General features: G+C 35.5%; 1 protein-coding gene across 1 annotated transcript in view; it reads right to left on the bottom strand.

Annotated features, from left to right (window-relative positions):
* Positions 1 to 25,488, bottom strand: part of LOC150096366 (serine/threonine-protein phosphatase 2B catalytic subunit 2-like) — a 308,592-nt gene that overhangs the window by 161,836 nt on the left and 121,268 nt on the right. Inside the window, exon 5 of the mRNA XM_090408945.1 lies at positions 12,233 to 12,378. Within this exon, the coding sequence (XP_090265071.1) occupies positions 12,233 to 12,378 (146 nt within the window). The remainder of the gene's footprint in view (positions 1 to 12,232; positions 12,379 to 25,488) is intronic.

A 25,488-nucleotide genomic window follows, 5' to 3' on the forward strand; every position in this document is an offset into this window, starting at 1 on the left:
TTTTTCTAGACACAGGGTCCATATGAATGAACAAAGCTAAAGTCCTACATAAAAAGCTACATAAATAAAGTGCTGAAACTCTATTACGTACTTTGAACCCAAAATAGCCGTTTTAATCTCTATCAGTTTCGAGAGGTAACCTTATTCCATATACCACATAGTTGTAATTAACTTTTTTTTTATGGCTATCTGGTTTATTCTGTTTGGATCCTAATGGTAATGCTGACTGAGGTCTCCTTCTGCTTTTCAACATGTACACATCACTATTGTGGTGTGTATTTTGCCACTCGTTATATTCACTTTTAAGGTGTAACATTAACACTAAAGAAGAAGCATAGCTAAAACTTCTGCTCTAAATTAAAAAACAAACAAACAAATATTTACCAGTTCAGTTAAATACTTGATGCTATCTAGAAGAGAGCAGTCCACTTAAAAGATGAATTCCCCTATCACAGACACATAGGTTCACTCTGTATCTGCATTATGCTTTTTATACATTATTTATCATGGATGTTGCTCAACTGAGCTGGCAACAGCCGTTCTTGTAGTAGGATATAAATACACAGGCAGCTGCTGGTCAACAGCAGGACATATAATATGCCCTGCCCAACTTAATCTATTCATTTTAATGTACTTAATAATATAGGTATTATTTCTGTGAAAATTCCCATCTTACTCCTCTTAAAAAACTATTATTTTTTATATGGCTATTTTAGTCTGTTTCCATTTAGGAGTGTCCCTTATTGTAAATACACTGGCTTTTTACTCAAGAATTTTTTAGGGCATTATAAGTGTATTTTAGAGGTAAATATATGCAGACTAATAGATGAAGAAATTTTGCACATACCTTGTTTAGATGTTAGGATGTCTTCATTCTCCATACTTCTGCTGTTAGGCCAATAAAGGGGATAGGAAACATGTGTGTTTCCTATCCTCTTTTATTGGGGGGGGGGGGGGGGGTTGAGGCAAGGTGGGAAGATTAAATTAGAAAAACTCGGTTTTTTATAAAAATAATATATATACAGGGTGTTCGGGATAAATTTGACATATTTATAATTAATTATATTTTGCCGTAAGTTACATGTATTAACACACACTTCTCTTCATTTAAAAGGCTGGACCCTTCTTCATTCATATACAAGATGTCAGAAAGGATGGATAGCTGGAACCCACCTGAATCATGGAAGAGAATAACTTGTATCATGATGATTCGTGCCGGCCATCAAAATAAGGATATTTCGACTGCTGCCCAATGCTCCCTGAATACAGTAAAAACAATCAGGCATGAACTAGAGACTTGCAATGGTGACTACGAGGATGTAGCAAGAAGAAAGATCCCTAGCAGACGATCTGATTGCGTTCGTACAGCAGAATTCCTCGCAAATCTGCAGGAACAGGTGTTGAAGAACCCTGGCATTGGAATTCGGGCTTTGTCACGTGAAATGAATGTTGCAGCCTCTACTATGAAGCTTGCACTCAATGAAGACCTCCGCTACTACTCATACAAGCGCCGCAAAGGTCAGCTGCTTACAGAAAAGGCCCGTGAAAAACGTTTGATAAACGCGAAGAAACTTCTAAGCAGAGTGAAACATCCTGCGGAACCACAAACAATCTGGTTCTTTTCCGATGAGAAAAACGTTTGCCAGGATCAAAAACACAACACGCAGAATAACAGATGGCTTGCATACAGTACAAAGGACATTCCTCGTGTAATGCAGACTAAATTTCCCCAAACTGTGATGGTTTTCGGATGTGTATCCTCTGAAGGCAATGTGATGCCTCCGCATTTTTTCCAAGAGGGCCTCAGGTTGACTTCAGATGGCTACGTGGAGTTGCTAAACACTGTAGTCAAGCCCTGGATAACAAGGGTAGCCAATGGTAGGCCGTATGTATGGCAGCAGGATTCGGCCCCTTGCCACACCTCTGGGAAAAGTCAAAAATGGTTGTCTGAATATTTCTACGACTTCACCAGTCCAAATGTTTGGCCTCCAAACTCCCCAGACCTTAACCCCATGGATTATTTTGTATGGGGCGCAGTTGAAAAAGACACCAATCGCACTTCCAGTAATACAAAAGCCCAGTTAATGGATAAAATTAAAACAGTTTTTGCGGCCTTCCCAGGGAGACTGTAGCATCAGCTTGTTCGAGGTTCCGAAGCAGGATTGAAGCTGTGATCGATGCTAATGGTGGTTATTTTGAGTAAATCTTGTTGATAGTATTGTAATTAACTCTGCCTGTAATGTTTTTTGTCAATTCATTAAATTTAATAGATACAAAGAAGATTTTCTTTTTCCTTACGAAACTGTCAAATTTATCCCGAACACCCTGTATATATATATATATATATATTATTATATTTAAGGACGCTTCTGGGAAAAAGGAAGGGATTTATGGGAAACAGAGCCGGGGGAGAGCGTTAACAGGGTGCAAGCCATTTCGATTGTGTATCGTCATCGGAACATTTCAGGAAAAGTGTAGGGCTATGTCATGTCGGCTTGGTGTATCTGCCTTAGAAGGACTTTTGTTTTCGCTTATTGGTCGGAGTCATGACCTAATTTTTATGCTGTGGAGCTTCCAACACTCGGAAATTAGGTAGGGTCGGTGGACGTTGATCGAGTTTTCGTCACATTTTATGGCTATTGTTTCCGATATTCTAAGCATTGTTTTGTTGTCTTGTTTGTCTAATATTATGGCCCCTTGTCAATTTGCAGGGTATGTTTCTGTTCAATGGCATGAACTGCTATTTTTGTCATCCCTGTACTCTGTATTTTATTTTTCTTTTTGATGTTGGGTTTTTTTGTGTTTAAATGTTCTGGAATAGGGATGTTACAGTCACAGAAATGTTTTTGTAGTCTAGCCCATAAAGACCTGATGGTAGAACCTGTAGGCGATATCAGTCTTTTTGGCAAGGAAATTTGTAGACTACATTGTGGTGTTCTAGCATTTCATTGTGTGTGTGCGAGATTTAGTGGGTTTTAAGAGAGTTGCTAATTTTTGGTTCATGGTGAATACTAGCTTATAGTCCGTGTGTTTGAAAACGTATTTGTAGTATTAAAAAAAAATAAAATAAAAGTACTTAATAATGTCTGGCTCATTAAATAATTTATACAATTCATAGCATCTTTTTCTCCACATTCCATTCTCTTGTACTGCTTCAAAAATATGTCTGAGAATCCTTCTTTCAAAGAGACCTAACAGTCTTTCATCTGCCATTGATAATATCCAGTTTTCAGAGGAATGAGTTAATATCGGTCTTATAAGCACTTTGTACATAGTTATTTTTTGTTTTTCTTGAGATCAAATGTTACTTTAAGTGTTTCCTAAGTCTATAGAGACATCTATTTGCAGAAAGAATGCATTTCTGAATCTCAACACTAATATTATTTTTATAATTAACTTCTAATCCCAAGTATATAAAGCTACGTAGTTTCCAATTTATAGCAACCAATTTTGATTTGAGAAGGATCATCAACCTTTTTCAAGCACTATATTAAACAATAAGAAGCTAAGGCATCCTTGTTAAACAGAATTTTTTGTATGCATTGGATCAGACAACATGTTTTGAATTTTAATTTAACATTGAATGTTTCTCATTGTAGCTTTAACTAATAAGTTTCTGAGGTATCTGTAGTTCCTTCATTGCAAGAAATAAATCAGATCTGTGTCTGCTATCGTATGTAGCTCTAAAATGCTAATCTTGAAACATGGCATTTATGAAGAGATGGCATGTTTCAATTCCAAATTTATTGCATTTTTCAAGTATTTGGCATATAGTAAATATCCAGTAATTTGCAGATCTTCCTTGATGGAATCCACATTGATAATCACCAATAGCATTCTCTACCTTGGGGTAAAGTCTTTCAAATAGAATGTTGGAGAAAATTTAATAGATGGCACATAATAAACTGATTACTTCATCATCATCATCAAATTCCTGCCACGTACCCTCAAGGGGTGTACAGGATATGACAATACTACATGAAAAAATTACATCATTACTAACTTCCTATCTACAATTTTCCTCCAAATCAGTCTGTTACTTGTCAAGACTCCAACATTATCAGATCTTATATTTCTATCGTCTAAGGCACTTTGTACCGTATCAATCCACCTATATCTTGGTCTTCCTCTGGGTCGTTTTCCTGCCAACCTGGCAGAGAACACTTGTTTTGCTAATCTTTCCTCTCCCATTCTATTTAAGTGACCATACCATCTGAGATTAGCTCTGCTAACGCATTCCTGGATGCTGACAATGTCAAGTTCTTTCCTAATATCCTCGTTTTTAATATGATATTGCCATTGATGCCATCTGTTCACGCCTCTAATCTTTCTCAGGACTCTCATATCTGCGGTCTCTAGTCTTTGGTCAAGTGTTTTACTTCTGACCCAGCTCTCAGATCCATAAGTTAAAATTGGTTTGAACACAGTCTTGTATACAGCTAATTTAGTGTTCCGACTAATTTCTTTCTTATTCCATATGAATTTATTCAGTTGACTTCCCACGATACCAGCTTTGCTGATTCTGTTGTCTATTTCTATATTTAGTTTACCATCTTCAGTAAAAATTGTGCCTAAGTAGCTGAAATGTTTTACTTGTTCCACAGGTTCTCCATTCACAACACAGTTGACATTTTCAATGATTCTGCCTATTTTCATTGTCTTTGTCTTTTTATTGCTGACCTTCATACCATATCTATTACAACAGTTATTCAATTTAGTCAAGGAGTTTTGCAAACTTGTAGCGGATTTATTTAGAAGTATAACATCATCTGCATAAAGCAAAGAGCTGACATTAACATCTCCAATTTTGATATCAGGTTTAATACCACATTCCTTCATAATGTGATCCATATAGATAATGAATAACAGAGGGGATAATGTACATCCTTGTCTCACACCACATTTAACATTAAACCATCTTCCTGTACTTCCTTCAATTCTAACTGCTGACTCACAACTCAAATAAAGACTAAGTATTGCTTGATATAATGCCCCATTGACACCATATAACTGCAGCGTATTGAATAGCTTCTCTCTTGGCACCTTGTCATATGCCTTTTCCAAATCGACAAAACTTAAATACAGATCTTTGTTATATTCCCATGCTTTCTCAACTATTTGTAGTAAAGTGAAGATTTGATCCTGACAGCCTCTATTTGGCCCTGAATCCAGCTTGTTCTTCACCTAGCTTTTCTTCCACAATTCTTCTCAACCGTTTCTCAAGTATACTTGCATAGATCTTGCCAGGAACACTCAGTAGGGAAATACCTCTGTAATTCTCGCATTCAGTTTTATTTCCCTTTTTATATATGGGCACTATGAGAGCTCTACACCAATCATCGGGAATTCGTCCCTCTGTCCAGGCTTTCTGAACTATGCAGTGCAGCCACTGTAAGACTCTTATACCACCATACTTCAGCATTTCTGGTCGAATATCATCTACTCCTGCTGCCTTTCCACATTTCAAGCCTTTGATGGCTTTTTCTACTTCAAGTATAGATATGTATTCCTGACTGCATGCCTGGTCAGTGTTTTTTATCACTGTGCTGTCATCACTGCTTGTTTCATTTAGCAGTTTTTCAAAGTAATTACTCCATACTTCAAGGATATCTTTTTCTCCTGTTTTCATTTCACCTTTATCATCTCTAATTCCTTTTACAGCACTCTTTCCTCCATTCCTAAGCTTCTTCAACAACCTCCAGAATATTTTGCCACCTTCTTGACATTTATTTTCTATATTCTTGCCAAAGTCCTCCCATGACTTTTGTTTAGCTAGTTTTACACACTGTTTAGCTTTCTTACATTTGTTTCTGTATTCTGTAAGAGTAAAAGCTGACTTATTTGCCAGGAACTTTTGATAAGCTTTCTTTTTTTCCTTCACTGCCTCTTTAACTTCCTGTTTCCACCAGGGAGTTCTGATTTTTTTATCTTTGCACACAACCTCACCACATGCCTCTCTGGCAGAATCAATCAATGTTTCCTTCAGAGTTTGCCACTGAATCTCCAATGTTTGATTCCTGTTCTCAAACTCTTTCATTTTCTTTTCAATAATATTTCTGTATTTTAGTCTACAATTTACATCTGAGAGCTCAACTTTTATTCGCTTTAAAACTTTCTTACATGTTATTCTTTTCAATATGAAATTCAATTTTATCCTGCTCAAGACTAAATAGTGATCACTTCCAATTTCAAATCCTCTGTACACTCTGGTGTCCTGCACCAGGGAGAAAACATCACTATCAACAATAACATAGTCAATGAGACTTTTCTTATTCCTAGCCTCTTCTCTCCATGTGAATTTGTGCACATTTTTATGTTGGAACATGGTGTTAGTAATAACCAGTCCATGTCCTGAGCAGAAATCCAACAGATATTTGCCATTATTATTAGCTTTGCTCTTTTCTCCAAATTTTCCCAAAATATTTTTGTATGTCTCACAATCATTTCCTACTCTACTATTTAGATCCCCAACAAGGACCAACTTTTCCTTTTTCATTGTGTCAGTTGCTTTTTCTAAAGCCTCAAAAAATTCCTCCACTTCTACCTTAGTAGAACCTTCTGTGGGACCATAGGCACAAATAAGTCTCATTGGCAGTTCCCCATTCTCATATTTGCCCACATTACTCTACTTGAGACTGACTGCCATTCAAGAAGATTAGCCTCGTATTTTGTATTGAATACTATGGCTACTCCTTCTTTTCCTTGATTGTTATTGCCTGAATATAACATTTTGTATTTATTGCTCAGAAAGATCTCACCAGTTTTGGTCTTTTTTGTTTCAGTCACCCCTATTATGTCGATCTGGTACTTATCTAATTCCTCAGCTAGCTCCATTTCTTTGCCATTCAGGCTTCTTACGTTGATAGTACCGATCTTTAACTCTGGTGATGTTGAGTTGGGGTTTGTTTTCAGATTTGTTCCAGTAGCTGACTTTTCGCTGTTCGCCCTGGTTCCCTGGCGAAAACAACGGGGGCCTTGTTTAACCGGGCGACGCCCCAGCCGGCATGAAATTTTGTCATGTTGTACCATCATTTTTTATTTTGGTTTAACCAATAAGAATACAATTTGGTCGGCTAAATCCCAAATTGCCAGCCCATCCTCGTTCGTTCAGTATCAAAGTAGATACCCAACAGGGTGCACCACGAGAAGGTGAGGATTGGACATTAGGTCAGAAGCCCTGGTCGGTTCTCCGCATTCCTTTAAAGGCTATGTGGAGGTCTCCTCTCAGTTATACAGCTTACTTGATAGAACAAATCATTACATCACCTTTCTGACAGTTTTTGCATTTAGAAAGAAGCATTCTAGGTGACTAAATTTTTGGTTGGGTGGTGTAGACCAGTGTTTCTCAACCGCCGTGCCCTGGCATCAATTATACCCTTGTTCTTCAATCTATGGTCTGCCAAAAATTTCTTCGTCTCTCAGAAACAACGCTCCAGCCACGTATCAAATTTTCTAACCTCTAAGCAGCAGCAGATGTCGCACTAGCGAAAAATTGTAATTTTATAACATGGGATTGAATAAAAAAAAATACTATCTAGATTGGTTTATGTTTCTGTCTTAGCCGTCAGCCGGTCCACAAAATATTTCTCCTATTTTCCTTGGTCCGCAGGTATAAAAAGGTTGAAGAACGACCAGGTTGTGAGAGGTTCTCCTGGAATTTGGCATTTTAGTTTTCTAAGCATTTTTCATGAATAAATATTTTATAGTGGAAATATTCTGAGGAGAATAATATTTGTGAATGTATTGAAAAGCTCAGACCCAGAACGCCTAAATAAAATCTGTGTAGCAAATGTCTGTGACCAAGGCGTATTTTTAAACGCGAAAGTATTTATGAATGATAGGGAATTTTCAGACATCAAAATCTTTCAACATTCGGGAAAGGGAATACTGCTGTTTATGACCGGTCACAAAAATTGACTGCAAGCCAATTACAACAATGGCGGCATATCCTCTGTTCTCAAAACCGAACAAAATGACATCTGTGTTGCAAATGTCAGTGACCAATTAGCAAGGAAGTATAAAGAAAATTTTCCCACTGAAACTGAAGATCAAGGTGGTCTGTATTCGGTTCTCAAATCTAGTAATACTGAATGCTGTTTCTTCGCAAGTTTGCATTGCAATGTGTAAGTACTTGTAAGTTCAAAACCCGAGTGCCATGATTTTTTAAAAGTAATAGGCCCATAGATTTAATTTTAATATGAATAAGAGACAAGGGACTTTGTTTAATTTTGGTGTTAAGAAATCTCGTATTGAAGGTGTCTGTGATGCAAGAAATAGTGAATCATCCACCTCAAGCCTACAGAGCGATCTCCAGGCTGTACAAAAGGAGGAGAAACATAAAGAAGAAAAAGTCTACATTTCCTTGTAAGTACATGGACAGCTATTTAAAATTTGGTTTCATACAATGCCCTCACACTGACCAATTGCCATGACCTCAATGTGTCATTTGAACTACTGTTCTGGGACATGAAGTTATGAAGCCATAGTGACTTACCTGACATCTCAACACAAAACATTCCAATCTAGTCAACAAACCCATTGAATTCTTTATGCATAAAAGAGATGCACTTAAAATAAAAAAGAAACTTATTTCTCAAGCTTCAACGACACTTCACTTCTGATGGCATTCTATTTAATATCATTACAGATAGCTAAATGTAAAAAACATTGTATTACATTGGCAAAGAACTCATTAAGCCTTCTTTGACTGCTGCTTTTAATGAAGTATTAGGCCAGTCTGCAGCAAGTAAAATGAAAGATATCCCACTGTCAAATGAGACAGTTGAAAGGCGAATATCGGATATGGCAGAAGATACCAAAACGCAACTCATTGAAAAAACTAAAAAATCGAAATCATTTTCAATACAACGGGTCGAATCTAATTATTTAGATATTCAGAACAACAGTATTTTACTTACGTCTGTACAATATATTGACCATGAAGGAAGACATTTTAAGTGTTTCTGAATTACCTACGCACACTACTAGCAGTGAAATTTTCACAAAGTTTTAAATGGTTTCATCGAAGAGAGATGTCTCAAATGGAAACAATTGCATTGGAGTTTGTATTGATGGCGCTGCCTGTCTTACATGTAGAAATTCAGGTTTAGTGACTAAAATTAAGGATATGGTGGACAATAACTCATTGTCAACACATTGCTACATTCATGGGCAAAACCTGGCCTCCAAAAAAATGGCACCTGAGCTTAATGAAGTCCTGTCTCAATCTGTTAAAATTATTAATTATATAAAAAACAGTGCTTTAAATACAAGCCTGTGAAAAGCATTGTGATGAAATGGGCTCCGATCATCAAAATCTTCTTTTCTATTCGGAAGTTCATTGGCTGTCCTGCAGTAAAGTTCTCAAGAGGTTATATGAACTCCAAAAGGAAGTTGAGCTGTTTCTAATTGATAAGAAAAGTGACCTATCCCATTATTTCCAGGATAAGAAATGGGTAGCCAGGCTGGCATATCTCAGTGACATATTTTCTTGCATAAACAAGTTGAATTTAAAACTTCAAGGTCCAGAAACAACAATATTTAATGCTTGGAACAAGATCGAATCATTCAAAAAGAAACTCAAACTCTGGCTTAATATGATTGCAAAAAGAAATAATGAAATTTTTCAGTCATACTCAGATTATATTATGGAAGCAGATGATTTCTATTAACAGAATTCAATTTCAGATATTATTGCAGCCTACTTGAAGATTATGTTGTCATTTGAAAAGTATTACCCTGAACATGAGGATCTCATGTTGGAGGCTTAATGGAATGTATACAGCAATCAGAAAGAATTAAAACAGACTTTGCTTACACTTGGATAAGGGATGAAACCAAGAATATAATTTTTTGGCATCTTTAATTTATAATATAACTGAGTGGAAAAACTTTCAAAAATCTGAAGGAAATTCACCTTCCACAATAACAAACTGGGAGGAAACAGGCAACTGGTTTCTAAGTTTGCTATAGTCAGCGGACTGTAATCTGCATCATGGATCTAGTTATTATTAAACAGGCAGCTTGATTAGCTGTAGATAGCATTTATAACCAACATACTGTAGGTTCAAATTCCACTGTGCTATGGATAGTGGACATAGTGGAGGGTCTGCTTTGGAGAATTTTTTTCTAGCATAGCATAGCATAGCATTCTGTCTATAAGAGCCTCCATAGCTCAGTGGTATAGATCAGCTTTTTGGCTGGAAACACCTAGCTAAAGTTCATGCAAAAAGTTTGAATCCCATCTATGATGTGAGGAACCAGGCATTTTCAAATGATAAGTTAGTGATTCTCATATGGAGGTGGAAGGTTTTCCTCTCAGAAACTTGGGTGTTTTGTCCCTCAAATCAGACAAACTAGCCCCATCAACAGACAGATCTTTACAGGCATAAACACTTGCCCTTAGAGGATGCAGCAGAGCAGTGGTGTGCCAGCTGCATTAATTTGCTGTGCCCCCTAAACAGGAGATTGGTGTCTGCTGCAGTAGGAGTTAACTATATGATATTTGGCCTCCAGGATAGGGTTCCCAGATTATCTAACTTTTAGCCAACCTACAGTACCTATATGTATGACAAATACAATCTTTCATGGGTAAGGTTTACATAAAAAATACAGGAAAAAGTTCACACATATCCTATAAAATATGAAAACCTGACTAGGAATTCTAACTTAACATTCAATTCTTATTTCTTTGCAAAATATCTGATTAACTATCACAGTTTTGCATGAATGAATGAAATGTACTCTGTGATGTTGTTCAGGAATATGATGAACTCAAAAAATTTGTGAAGAGGTGACTCCTATTTCAGTGGTGAATTCATTTCATTTCCCGTTAGGATTTTATTTCTTAAACATGAATGATCTTACATATAAATTTTTAAGGATTTTTCAAACACAATAATAGGAGGATACTAGCCTCACATATCTTCAAACATCCTAGCTATCATGAGCACTTAAATAATTCCATTTTCTTTTCTAACCAAATAAAAACAAATGCCTCAATAATGAAACTGATGTTATACTGAAAAGTGCAATCTCAGGTTTTCAACAAATGTCTATCTATCAGACTATTTTAGTAAAAAATCAGCTAGCACCTTTTATTCCCTTATAGGGAGTAGGTGAGGTCATTTTAACCCTATGTAGCTTTTGGAGACTGAGTGGACAGTTTAATCTCCACCAGTAGTCAATCAGAGGTAGCTGGCCCATAACTATCACTAATTATCAGTGGCAACCAATGAAGAGATGGGCAAACAAGTGCTGCCACCTAACCCTAACAGGATATGTTACTGTCTGAAATAATGTGGGTTCTACAGTTGATTTTCTTTAGTTTCCAAGAGAAAAAACTTGCTTGCTCATGCCAAAGATCAACTAACTTAAACCAGTCAAAAAAAAAAAGACTTAGAAAAAGTTCCTTCAGTCAGTGACTAGACTTGAACTTAAGTCTATCTTCAGGCAGCCTAGTACAGAGGATGCAAGTGCAACTTCCACTGAGCTACACAGTTTACTTTAGCATGATATTTTGCCTTTCTTTGTAGTGTATTAAATGAATCCCCCAGACATGGAATATCTGAAGATGCTCATTAAGGAAAAAAAGTATTAATATATTTCACTAGCACTAATGTGATGCTGAAACCATTCAGTGAAAGGCCATTATCTCGTAATATTATTTCCTGCAACAATGGTTTGTTTTCATAGTGCAATTTTTATTTATTTACTTTGAGTTGTTGGAAAAGAAAATAATTTTCCATTATTTTTATGTAATAAAAAACAGGTGAATCCCCCTCTTTCTCTTCAAAATGACATGCTTAATTTCACTAGAAATTAACTAGGTCAGTGTCTATATTCTTCCCTATTTGAAATGCCCATCCCAAATATTATTATGATTTGATAATAATTATATATATATATTTTTTTTTTCTTTTCTTCTTCTTAATCTTTTGTTTTTGCTTTTAAATAATTTGAAATTTCTCAAACATTTCCCTGTGTGATTTTAAAATACACAGTATTACTAGTTCACTATTTTTCTGAAAACTGCACATTACAAGTTTAATGAATATTAAATTGTTCACTTTGTTCTAAGCAGCTTCTGCTCAATACTTCTCAAATGATGCCAGTTTACTTTACTACTCCTTTATTTAAATTTAATCCTTCAAATTCAAATAATTCTAGTGTTCCTTCTGATAGTAAATAGATTATAAGAAAACATTTTTTAATAATGAACATTATTAATTACTTTTTTGATGTCATCCAACGTATGGATTTCTGGTGAAAGGCCTCCATGAACACACAGAAACTGCTGGTTCATTAGAGCAGACAACGGAAGACAGTCAAAGGCCTCCATACAGGCATCATAAACACGTTCTGAATATTTAATCTTACCTTGAAAGAAAAGCAAAATGTATGTTACAAATATGAAATGCATTCAGAAGAATTATAAGTAAAAATAAATAAGTTACCCATCCATCTTGAAAAATGAAGAGCCTGATATAGATTTCAAAAAAGATTTGGGGGGGGGGATTAAAATTTATAAATATGTTATATGATAAGATGATATATTAAGATTGTGATGATATTTTAATGCTTACAAAAATATTTTTCTAGTATAACATGTTTGAGATTACTTGGTTGTTGAAAATCACTGAACTAACAAGACAGGAAAGTTATCATCTCTCTTTGGCCACATCTTGACTACTGTACACAGATTCGGTAAGGTTTCTTGGGGATCAGGAGGTGGTGGAGAGGATCTAGAGACCAATAACTAAGTTAGTGACAGGTCTGTTGAATGCTTCCTGTTAGGATAGGTTGAAAGCATGTGGGCTACAAAGTTTAGTAGATAGCCAAAAAGAGAGGACATGACAGAAACTTATAAGTTACTAGAGAGAGATTCTGTAACACTGAAACAAAAGAAAAATTTTTCAACAAATGAATAAGAGAGAACTAGGGGTCACCTCCAGAAGTTAGTAAGGATGTTTAAGATTGTGGTTAGTAAGGGTATGTGGATTTATTTTTTTGCTTGCAGAGGGATGAACTAGTGAGTGCCGAGACAATGAATGAATTTAAGGAGAGGTATGATAGGAATTGTGTGTATAGAGGTTAACATTGCTCTCCTGCAATGAATCTTCTTGATCCATGGAGATACCCAAATAATAATAATAATAATAACAATTTAACTGGAAAGACTCGGGTTGAAATAAAGTTCAGAACGTGGTACATAGCTTTTAACTGAAAATAAGTTACATGTAGTAGTTTTTCTATTGCAAAAACAGACAAACTTATGCCAGAGAGTATACATTCACTAACAAATATAGCAAACTATAGAGACAGCATTAGCTGTCTTATTATTACTAAAATAAAGTTCATGTCTTCTTTTGGCAGGAAACCAGGGCAAACAGCAAAAAGTCAGCTACTGGAACAAATCCTGAACATCCCAACTCAACATCCAGAGTTCCAGATCGGTACTATGAATACAAGAAGCCTGAATGGAAAAGAAATGGAACTAGCGGAAAAATTGGATAAGTACCAGATCAACATAATAATAGGAGTGAATGAAACAAAAAAGACAAAAACTGCTGAGGTCTTTCTAAGCAATAAATATAAAACGTTATATTCAGGCAATAACAATCAGGAAAAAGAAGATGAAGCTATAGTATTCAACACTAAATACAAGGATAATCTCGTTAAATGGCAGGCAATATCAAGTAGAATGATGTGGGCAAATATTAGAATGGGGAACTGGACAATGAAACTTATTTGTGCCTATGCTCCCACAGAAGGTTCTACTAAGGTAGAAGTGGAGGAATTTTTTTGAGGCTCTAGAGTAAGCTAGTGACACAATGAAAAAGGAAAAGTTGGTCCTTGTTGGAGATCTAAATAGTAGAGCAGGAATTGATTGTCAGACATACAGAATTATTTTGGGAAAATTTGGAGAAAAGCGCAAAGCTAATAATAATGGCAAATACTTGTTGGATTTCTGCTCGGGACAAGGACTGGTTATTATTAACACAATGTTCCAACATAAAAATGCACACAAATTCACATGGAGAAAACAGGAATAAGAAAGGAATGTTTTCTCACTGTGCAGGACACTGAAGTGCACAAATGATTTGAAATTGGAAATGATCATCACCATTTAGTCTTGAGCAGGATACAAGTGAATTTCATATTGAAAAGAATAACATGTAAGAAAGTTTTAAAGCAAATAAAAGTTGAGCAGCTCTCTGATGTGAACTGTAGACTAAAATACACAAACATTATTGAAGAAAAAATGAAACAGATTGAGAACAGAAACCAAACTTGGAGATTCAGTGGCAAGTCCTGAAGAAAACATTGATTGGTTCAGCCAGAGAGGAATGTGGTGAGGTTGTCTGCAAGAATAGAAAAATTAGAATTCCATGGTCAGCGAAAGCCTGAAATGTGAAAAGGCAGCAGGAGTAGATGATATTCAACTAGAAATGCTCAAGTATGGAGGTATAAAAGTCTTGCAGTGGCTGGACTGCATAGTTCAGAAGGCCTGGACAGAGGGACGAATTCCAGATGATTGGAATAGAGATCTCATAGTACCCATATACAAAAAGGGAAATAAAACCGAATGTGAGAATTTCAGAAGTATTTCGCTACTGAGTATTCTTAGTAATATGCAAGTATACTTGAGAAATGGTTGAGAAGGATTGTGAAAAGGAAGCTTGGTCAAGAACAAGCTGGATTCAAGCCAAATAGAGGCTGCCAGAATCAGATTTTCACTTGACAAATAGTTAAGAAATCGTGGGAATATAACATCGATCTGTATTTAAGTTGTAGACCTGCAAAAGACATATGACAAGGTGCCAAGAGGAAAGCTATTCAAAATGCTACAGTTGTATGGTGTCAGTGGGGCATTATATCAAGCAATACTTCTTCTTTATTGTAAGTCAGCAGTTGGAATTGAAGTACAGGAAGATGATTTGATGTTAAATCTGGTGTCATACAAGGATGTATATTATCCCCTCTGTTATTCATCATCTATATAGATCACATTATGAAGGAAAGCAGTATTAACAGTTATATCAAATTGGAGATGTTAATCTCAGCTGAATAATTAAAAAATGGCTCCTAAACTCAATAGCTGATGTAAGACTAATTTCCTTTAGAATCATCTCAGTAAGATTCAAAGCAAAAGAAAAAGGAATATATATATAAATAATAGAAGTTTATGCCCCAGACCAATTACACGAAGAGGAGGAATATAGCCAATTTCTTGAACAACTGCAAGAAGAAATCAGGCGAACAAGTACAAGAGATATCCTGATTATTATTGGAGATTTTAATGCAAAGATCGGTTAGTACTCTGAAGATAAAGCAGAAGTAATGGGAAAATTTGGTCATGGAGAGATGAATGAGAGAGAAGAGGACTTTATTAATTTTTGCAAAATAAATTAACTGTTAATTACAAATACCTTATTCTACCACAGGTCACACAAATACACCTGGACATCACCAAACAATGAAATCAAAAACTGTATAGACTATATATAATTGTTAATAAGAAATGGAAACATTCCTTCCAAAATGTCAAAACATTAAAAAAGATTGACATGGATACAGACCATGAACTACTATCAACCAAACTAAGAATCGGTTTCAAAAGAAAGAGAACAAACCACCAAAAACAAAAGAAGATCAAACAAATGAAAAATAATAAAGCACCAGGCATAGACAACATTCAAAAAGAACTTCTAGAAAAAGGGGAAGAAAGCATAATAAATTACCTAAGAGAACTGTTCAACAAAATGCTAAAGAAGGGGAATTTACCAGCAGAATGGAGAACAGGCCAAATCATACCCATCCACAAAAAGGAGATGTCAGATCCTGCACGAACTATAGACCTATTACCCTTCTAAGCCATTGCTATAAAATATTCATCAGGATTCTTCAAAACAGAGTTAAACATTCCCATGAAGAACAGATGGAAGAAGAGCAACTGGGATTTAGAAATAGCAGAAGCACAATAGAGCAATTTTCACACTAAACAGATTAGAAGATCTTATGAGAGACAAAAATAAAAAACTCTACTCCTGTTTTATCGACTTCAAACAAGCTTTTGACTCAATAAACAGAAGCAAACTCATCAAAATTCTAGAAAACAGAGGGTTTGACAAATACCCATTAAATTGTATCAAGAATTACTATTCAGAAACACAAGCAATAGTGAATTATAGAAGCAGATCAAATAGCAATTAAAAAAGGAGTTATGCAAGGCTGTCCATTGTCACCATATTTATTCAACATGCTTAAAAAAAGTAGTAGACGAAGGATTACAGATGTGCGAAGCCATAATTGTAAATGGAAGAAATATAACACATTTAAAGTATGCTGATGACATAGTTATCACTACAGCCAAGAAAAATTAGAAAATATCCTGACCAAGCTGCGCAAACAAGTAACAAATATGATATGAAAATCAATTTTAGTAAAACAAAACTAATGGTAATAGGAAGAAAAAGGGAAGCAACCCAAATGAAAATATGAAACAATAATATAGAACAAGAAAAGCAGTTCAATTACCTAGGATCAATGATCACTGAAGATCTAGACTATTTCAAAACCATCAAACACTGAATCAATAATGGATGGATAACAATGGACAGACTACAAATATGGAACAGTAAAAAACCAAGCAAAGAACTGAAATTAAAGATATATAAAACAATGATAATCCCCACAGTATTCTATGGCTCAGAATGCTGGATCTTAAGAAAAAAAGAAACTGATAAACTCAATGCTTTTGAAATGCCTAAGAAAAGTCAATAGAACAAACTGGACAGAAAGAAAAACAAATGAAAAAGTCAGAGAAGAACTTAATTTTAAAGAAACAATAATTACAACACTAAAAAAAAAGGGCCAACTATGCTGGTTTAGACATGTTTCAAGAATGAATCCAGTAGACTACCAAACATATTATTAATAGAAATGAAGCACAGCCCTGCAGAGGAAGACCAAGAAAGAAATGGACTGACAACATTAAAGAAAGCACCCACTTAAACTCCATAATAGAACTTGATAAAAAGACAGCAGACAGAAAGAAATGGCAAAAATTCATCTTTGAGGAACTCAACCAGCCATGAGCAGAAGAGAAGAAGAAGAATCTCAGCTCATTACTTTATGCAGATGATACCAATTGTATATTTGGTTTAATCCTTTATCCAAGTGTAAGCAAACAAAGTTTGATGAGCCTGAAGTAATTTCAGGACTGGGGCAACTCGTGGCAAAGGTGGTATGACTTCATATCACTTGCCTTAGTATCCCATAACACAAAGCACATCTCCTTGTGGGCACGTATAATGCTATGCATTAAGGGAAGGGTCACTACCCAAGACCAAAAGGTCGAAACTGGTCTGGGTAATGCTTTGGGATCGATGTGCTTTGCATTGTGAGATACTAAGGCAAGTGATGAGAAGTTATACCACCTTTGCCCCGAGTTGCCCCAGTCCTGAAAATACTTCAGGTGCAAACTTTTTTTTTCTTACACTTGTATACAGGATTAAACCAAATATATAACTGGTAGTATAGCCAAGTGAAAACACTTCCATCAATTTATGCAGATGATGTTATACTTTTAAATAAATCCAGTACAAGTCTGCAAAATCCTTGACTAAACTGAATAACGGTTGTAATAAATTTGGTATGAAATCAGCAATAAGACAAAGGCAATAAAAATAGGCAGAAGCACTGAAAATATCAGCTGCATTGTGAATGGAGAACCTATAGAACAAGTAAAATATTTCAACTACTTAGGCACAATTTTTAGTGAAAATGGTAAATTAAACATGGAAATAGACAACAGAATCAACAAAGCTGGTATGGTAAGAAGTCAACTGAATAAATTTATATGGAATAAGAGAGAAATTAGCCAAAACACTAAATTAGCTGTATATAAGAAAGTGTTCAGACCAATTGTAACTTATGTGATCTGAGAGCTGAGTTAGAAATAAAACACTTGACCAAAGACTACCGACCACATATATAGAATCCTGAGAAAGATTAGGGGTGTGAACAAATAGCAATATCATATTAAAAAACAAGGATATTAGTCAAGCACTTGACATTGTTAGCATTTAGGAATGTGTTAGCAGAGCTAATCTCAGCTGGTATGGTCATCACTTAAACAAAATGGGAGAGAAGAGAGATTAGCAAAACAAGTGTTCTCTGCCTGGCAGGAAAAAGATCCAGAGGAACATCAAGATATAGCAAAAAGTGCCTTAGAAGATAGAAATATAAGATCTAACATGGGAAGTTTTTTCCTCTTCGTTAGACTATAATAAATTTAGTTTAATCCTTTATCCAAGTGTAAGCAAACAAAGTTTGCACCTGAAGTATCTTCCAGACTGAGGCAACTCATGGTAAAGGTGGACCAAGCTCTCATCACTCCTTGTCTTAGTATCTCCCACAATGCAAAGCACATCACCTTGCAGACATGTATGATGCTATGCATTAAGGGAAGGACCACTACCCAGACCCAGAGGTGGTGATACCAAGGTGGATGCAGAAGTCATCTTTATCTATACGAGTTGCCAAAAGGTGTCTCACCTTATTAAATTACTCAGAATTTAAAGATTTTTTTGGAAGTTTTTTCCACTTGGTTAGACTATAATAAATTTAGTTTAATCTTTTATCCAAGTGTAAGCAAACAAAGTTTACGTCTGAAGTATCTTCAAGGCAACTCATGGCAAAGGTGGACCAAGCTCTCATCATGCCTTGTCTTAGTATCTCCCACAATGCAAAGCACAAGGTAAAGATGACTTCTCCATTGCTTCCACCTTGGTATCACCACCTCTGGGTCTGGCTCCCACTGACGAGAACTCAATAAAGGTTGAAACTGGTCTGGGTAGTGGCCCTTCCCTTAATGCATAGCATCATATATGTCCACAAGGAGATGTGCTTTGTATTGTGGGAAATACTAAGACAAGGAGTGATGAGAGCTTGGTCCACCTTTACCACGAGTTGCCTCAGTCCTGAAGATACTTCAGGAGCAAACATTGTTTGCTTATACTTGGATAAAGAATTAAACGAAATTTATTATAAGATCTGATAATGTTGGAGTCTTCACAAATGGACTGATTTGGAGGAAAATTGTTGTTAGAAAGTTAGTAATGATGTAAGTTTTTCATGTAGTACTATCACAATATCCTGTACACTCCTTCAGGGTACATGTGAAGAATTTGATGATGATGATTATAAAAACCAAACTACTTGGCAGTAAAATAATGAGTAAATCAGAAGGCACCAAGATTGTTGAGATGCAGACAGAAAAAATTTGGTGCAGATTTTGGAGTCTAAAGATGGGTGTGAATTTATATCTGAAAGCTGTGCCTGTGGAAACTGAAACTAAAATTATGACATATAATAAATTTAGTTTAATCCTTTATCCAAGTGTAAGCAAACAAAGTTTGTGCCTGAAAATATCTTCAGGACTGAGGTAAGGTGGTACAGCCCTTGGCAACTCGTAGCGAAGGTGGACCAAGCTCTCATCACTCCTTGTCTCAGTATCTCCCATAATGCAAAGTCCATCTGCTTGTGAACATGTATACTGCTATGCATTAAGGGAAGGGCCACTACCCAGACCGGTTTCAACCTTTATTGAGGTCTTGTCAGTGGGAGGCAGGCCCAGAGTGGTGATACTAAGACAGAAGCAATGGAGAGGTCATATTTACCTATACGAGTTGCTATACCGGTACCCCTTTATTATTAAATTACTCTGGATTTGGAGAAAGATGTTGGAAGTTTATTTTGCACTTGGTTAGACTATAATAAAATATGACCTCTCCATTACTTCTGCCTTAGTATCACCACTCTGGGTCTGCCTCCCACTGACAAGACCCCAATAAAAGTCGGAACCAGTTTGGATGGGCCTTCCCTTAATGCATAGCAGTATACATGTCCACAAGGAGATGTGCTTTGCATTATGGGAGATACTGAGACAAGGAGTGATGCGATCTTTGTCCACCTTTGCTACGAGTTGCCAAGGGATGTACCACCTTACCTCAGTACTGAAGATATTTTCAGGTGAAAACTTTGTTTGCTTACACTTGATAAAGGATTAAACTAAATTTATTATAGTTTAACCAAGTGCAAAATAAACTTCTGACAAAATAAAATTATGACAGCCAGAAAGGCAAGATGGTGAACCAAAAATCATTGTTAAGGCAGAATGATGCATATAAAGCATATAAGCTTCTTACAGGTTTGAAAACAGATTAGAGCTAACTATCATTATATTATTTATTTATTTTTTTTTTTATGTGAATATCACCCACAAAAAGCTATCAGCCTGTAATCACTGGAATTTTGAGTGGGATAATGTTAGATAATCAAAAAATCCTGCTTCACAGACCAAAAACATGGTAATTTTAATCCCCCTCAATAAACAGGATTGTGGTCTTACACTGCATGATGAACTTAATCTCCCAACTAAAGACATTCACAAACCATTCATGTCCACAATGGGTTGAAACCCCACAGCTTCTTGGTTGGGTGCACTAACCACTCAGCCAACCTAACTTGGCCAGCAAACAGTTTACTATAATGAATTTTCTTTAGAATAGCAGTGTACCAATGGGACTTTGGTTGAAGGATTTTTTTTCCCGTAATATGTTATAAAATGGACAAGTTTGTCACAAGTGTATACTATAGCAAGAGTTCACTGTATTATGTTTGTTCAAAAATTTTAAAATAAGGATATTTGACGAGTGTATTATGCCTGTTAATTGTAAATGTTCTTCTGGCCAGCTTGTCTGTTTTGTGAGATAAAAAATCAGAATTTCCAGGAGGGGAAAACCCTTGCAACCTCTGAATGGAAATGCCTAACTTGCCTTCATTTGAAAAGCTCTTATCAAGTTTCTTGTATCCAAGATGGTATTTGAATCCAGGCCTTTCCGACTAAAAAGCAAGTAAACAGTTGGTAGTACTATTGATTAATTCTGATATTGAAAAATCATGAGCATCAGCTTAATTAAAACAGGTATGCTTGTAACAGACCTTTGTTAGGTTCATTTCAGTGTTTGGCCACATAGTGAGAGATATTAGAGTAATCAATTATCTATTTGTGGTGAGAAATCAAATTTTGGTTCAAAGATTTGGAGGTTCATTATTCGAAGAAATTTTGTGTGCATAGCAAGAAAGCACCACTCTAAATATTAACTGCTATTTCATGCTATTGTTAAATTAAAATATTATCATCACCATGACACACCTCCCATCGAGTCCAGGAACTATCACAGGAAAGAATTCTACACCACGTTTGACACATTAAACCATCTACCACCAACAGTATTTTTGTTTGTAAACGTCATGTGTTCTGGCCAATTTGCCTATATGTGCAATGAAAATCCTGAATTTCCAGGATGAAAATCTCTTACCACTGGATAAACTTACTGAACCTTTCAGCTGGTTTCTTCAATTAAAAAAAATAAATAAGTGGTATTATCTTTATCGGAATAGCTGCTTTCTCACAAGAAAACAAAAAACTAACCAGAAGTTTCCTGGCAATACAGCATTTTGTTCACTGGCAAGAAGAGAGTTAATCACAACAAACTGCAAACAAAAACATTACTTTAACTTGCTACATTTAGTCTGTTTCTAACAGCAAGTTGATGTTTTCTTAACTGCTTAGTGTTTACTTTTTTTTTCAATCAAATGGAAAGTGGAATTCTGTTCCCCCCCCCCCCACAACAATGTTCAAAACAAATTTATAGTTTCATGAAACCCATCTCCTAGCATTCAGAGAATTAGAAGGTCAAGACTCGATTATTGTAAATGTCATTAAAATAATAAAATATAGTCAATGAATTGTAACACTATCCACTAAAGTGTGAAATCTGTTTGAAAATAAAGTTTTGCTTTATGTTACTGCAAAATCTTTCTGTTAGTGGCTTCTCCTTTATTTTTATACTTCTGAACCACATAACAGAGTGAGAGCAGCCATTACTTTATAAAATTTAAGCTAGATTTCAAAGCATTATCTAATTCACAGTCCTTTTAATTGTTCTGCAATTTTCTGAAATTCATTTTTTTTTTTTTTTTTTTACATTTATATTTTTGTCATTTAGATAGTTTAATTATTTAGTTTGCATAATAACATATGTCACTTGTTCTATTATTCTACTATGACTACATTTGATCTTCATATGCTATTTTTGTTTTCTTTTGTGAAATCTTTAGATTGTGTTATTGGCTTACTTTATTTAATTCATTATCTAATTTTCGAAAGTATTCATTATGTTGTAATCCAATTTGATCACCTGCTGCATACAGCATTGTATCAATAACACTTTTCAATAAATGGATGTTGTGATTTGTTGTTTTTGATATTTTTATAATCTAATAAACAGGTATATTTGAATAGAGCTGACAATAACATACATCCATGTCTTTTTTTTTATTTTTTTTAATGGAGAACTCATTCACAAAAGGTTGTTCAACCAATAGTACACTAGTAATGTGAATGGGCAATAAGGAACTTGCCTGCATTTGACTGAAAAGCTTTGATTTGTATTCCTTCACTATTAACTATAATATCTTAATTTAACAATAGCATGAAATAGCAGTTAATATTTCTACATGTGTTTGGATGGATCATGATAAAGGGTGAGGAATTACTGATGCCAATTCTAATGAATAGCAGCTATAGAAGTATTTATAGAAGATGTAGGCTGTAGAAACTGAATGCCGGCGTGAAAGTGAGTGAGGGATCATCAACCAATCTGATTGCCTTTTCTGTACAGAATCCAGTATTTTTAGGAAGCTCTAAGAAACCCACCCAAGATGTGAGAGCAATATTCAAAGGTCGAGCAGATTTATGATTTGCATAAAGTTAGGAGCTGTCTGGAGTTGCCTCCATAGTTCAGTCGGTATAAACGAAGCCCTTTAGTCAGAAAGACTTGGGTTCGATTCCCATTCAAGATGTGAGGAACCTTTATCATGTCTCTTTTAAGTAAAGGTGAATTAGCTGATCTCATATGGAGGTAGAGGGTTTTTCATCCCCAGGACAGACAAACTGGCCCGTGAATGCACACAGCTACAGACCAAAATACCCAACCCCCAAATGCCAGGCTGGTTGAGGTTGTTTAAAGTTGCAGTATGTAATAGTTGACCCTGCACCTGCAGATAAAAGCGCTAGCAAGAAGAGGAAGAGAGCAGCTGTTTGGAGTTAAAGTAATGCCTTAAGTGGGAAATAATGCAGAGCTGTATTTTGCTAGCATCAAAGTTTACAAGGTTATCCAAACCCCACTAATGAATGTTTTACAGACCAGAATTTAAGGTGGTAGAGGTCAGAGTTCTATAAGTTGTGGTGATTTGTGCTTTACCAGGCTGTCAAATGAATAAAGGAGTGCAGTGTGCTGGAGTAGATCATTTATATATAGAATGAAGAGGGGTGGGAAAAAGAACAGAGCCTTGGGGGGGGGACTCCAGCATGAGCTGTATAGTCAGAAAATAGGGAGCCATCCTCCAAGTGAGCATCCAGTCAGAAAGCTAGCTATCCAATTGCAGAAGTCAGGGGAAGACCAAATGATGGGAGTTTACTTAACAGAACTGTTGTGCAAGACTCAGTCAAAAGCCTTGGAGATGTCAAGGACAACCACTCAAAATTAGCCAAACCTTTCCATGGTGTTTGTCCAGAGATGGGTGACATAGGATAGTAGATCCCCTGTTGATTGGGAGGGGCAGAATCCATACTGTCTGTCATTTATTAGATGAGAGTATTCAAGGTAGCACAGAAGTTGGGTGTTGATGGTTCTTTCCATTACAGAAAGAATTGAAGTGAGAGAAAGTGGACAGTAGTTTGAAGGTAAAGATTTGTCACCCTTCTTAGGAATAGGTTGTATATAGGCTTCAGACTGCAGGATAGATACCAGTGGAATAAGAAAGTGTAAATAGGTGACATAGAGTGGGAGATAACTCTGGAGCACAGACTTTTAGAACAAAGGACTACCATGAGTGCCAGGAGACTTTTGGTATCCAATTTGAGCAAAAGTTATCTGATCTCTTTCTGGCAAAAGGTCAAACACAACACTGAATGTTTGAAATGGTTGGGAGGGATATTTACCATGATATCTTCCAAATTATGGAAGAATTGGAGAAGTAGGAAGCCAGGAAGTTGGTTTTTCTTGTAGGTGATATGTAGTTGCACTACCTGGGTATAATAGTGGTGGGAGTAGTGTTGGGCAGAAGTTACAGCTAGTTTTTGGGCAGGATGCAGGTTTCCTGCTTTTGGCTTTCTCAAAGTCAAAGTTCTGATGTGGTGATAATTTTCTTGCAGCTATTCTGGGCTTTGGTGTAAGAAGTATAGGAAGGTGGAGTTTTGTGTATGCAAGCTAGTTGCAGTATGCCCAATTCTTTTTTTTTTTTTTTTTTTTTTTTTTTTTTTGTACAGCAGTGGTGCACCTGTGGGAGAGATCAAATAGTGGACGAAAATTTAGGGTGGGGTGGGGAATAAACTTTTCCATACCAATAAGAATTATTTCTATGATTCGTTCTGCACATAAGTTTGGCTCAGATGACTGGAAACAGTAATCTGTCCAGTGAAAAGAGGCATCTTACATCTTGATTAATTTTAATCTATCTTTATAAAAGTCTTGTATTAAATGTAATAGATAATTCCTGTTTTTAAATTGTACTCCATAATTTTTCTTTATCTATTTTATCAAGAGCTTTCTTATAATCTATAAAAGCTAAATACACTTCCAAATTAAATTCTTATTATTCATGTGTAACATCATGAGAAAACTTTAAGCATTATAGTGTGTAAACATTTTCTGCCTAAGCTAAGAAATACCAATATGTATTTCCTTTCTAAAATATCTTAATTTATAATTCTACAAAAAAAAAAATAAATAAAAATTCATGTGTGGCACAAACAAAAATTAGTAAAAGTCAAAAATAATTTTTAGTTGTGCCACTCAAAAGATGCACTCTAATCCAAAAAATCTACACATGTATTTACAATAATCATCATGGGAAAATATAAGTGTCATTTTCTCCCATAGATAGAATAACGAAATGTTACTCTGGAACAGTGAAAAGAAAGGATCACAAATATTCCCCTATTACAGTTGCTATACACTTTAGTAAACTAGTGCTATTTTTCCTTCCTGCATATGATAGAGTCAACTTGTGAAACCCATCATCACTTCTTAAATGGTAACCAAATAAATTCAACTTGGTCAAATGGAATTTCTGAAAACTGGCCAATTTTCACTTGTTATTTTTTCATGTGGATGTAATAGGTAAATGCAAAGATTATATAAATTTTATCTAGCATAATGTAAAATTAATTAATAGTTGGAGGATAATCTTTAAAATATACATATGACAGAAGTCATATGTATATTTCTGAAGTCATATGTATATGTCAGAAGTTCTTTGTTTTGTATTTACTTTGTTTATTTAGAAGATTGTAAATTTTAAAATAAATTTCTAATTTACAGTAAAATATATTTGACATAAATACATTTGCAA

Source organism: Typopeltis vanoorti, chromosome 19, assembly GCF_054136105.1.
Source record: "Typopeltis vanoorti isolate ZY-2024b chromosome 19, IOZ_Tvanoo_1.0, whole genome shotgun sequence".
In the NCBI taxonomy this organism is placed as follows: Eukaryota; Metazoa; Arthropoda; class Arachnida; order Uropygi; family Thelyphonidae; genus Typopeltis; species Typopeltis vanoorti.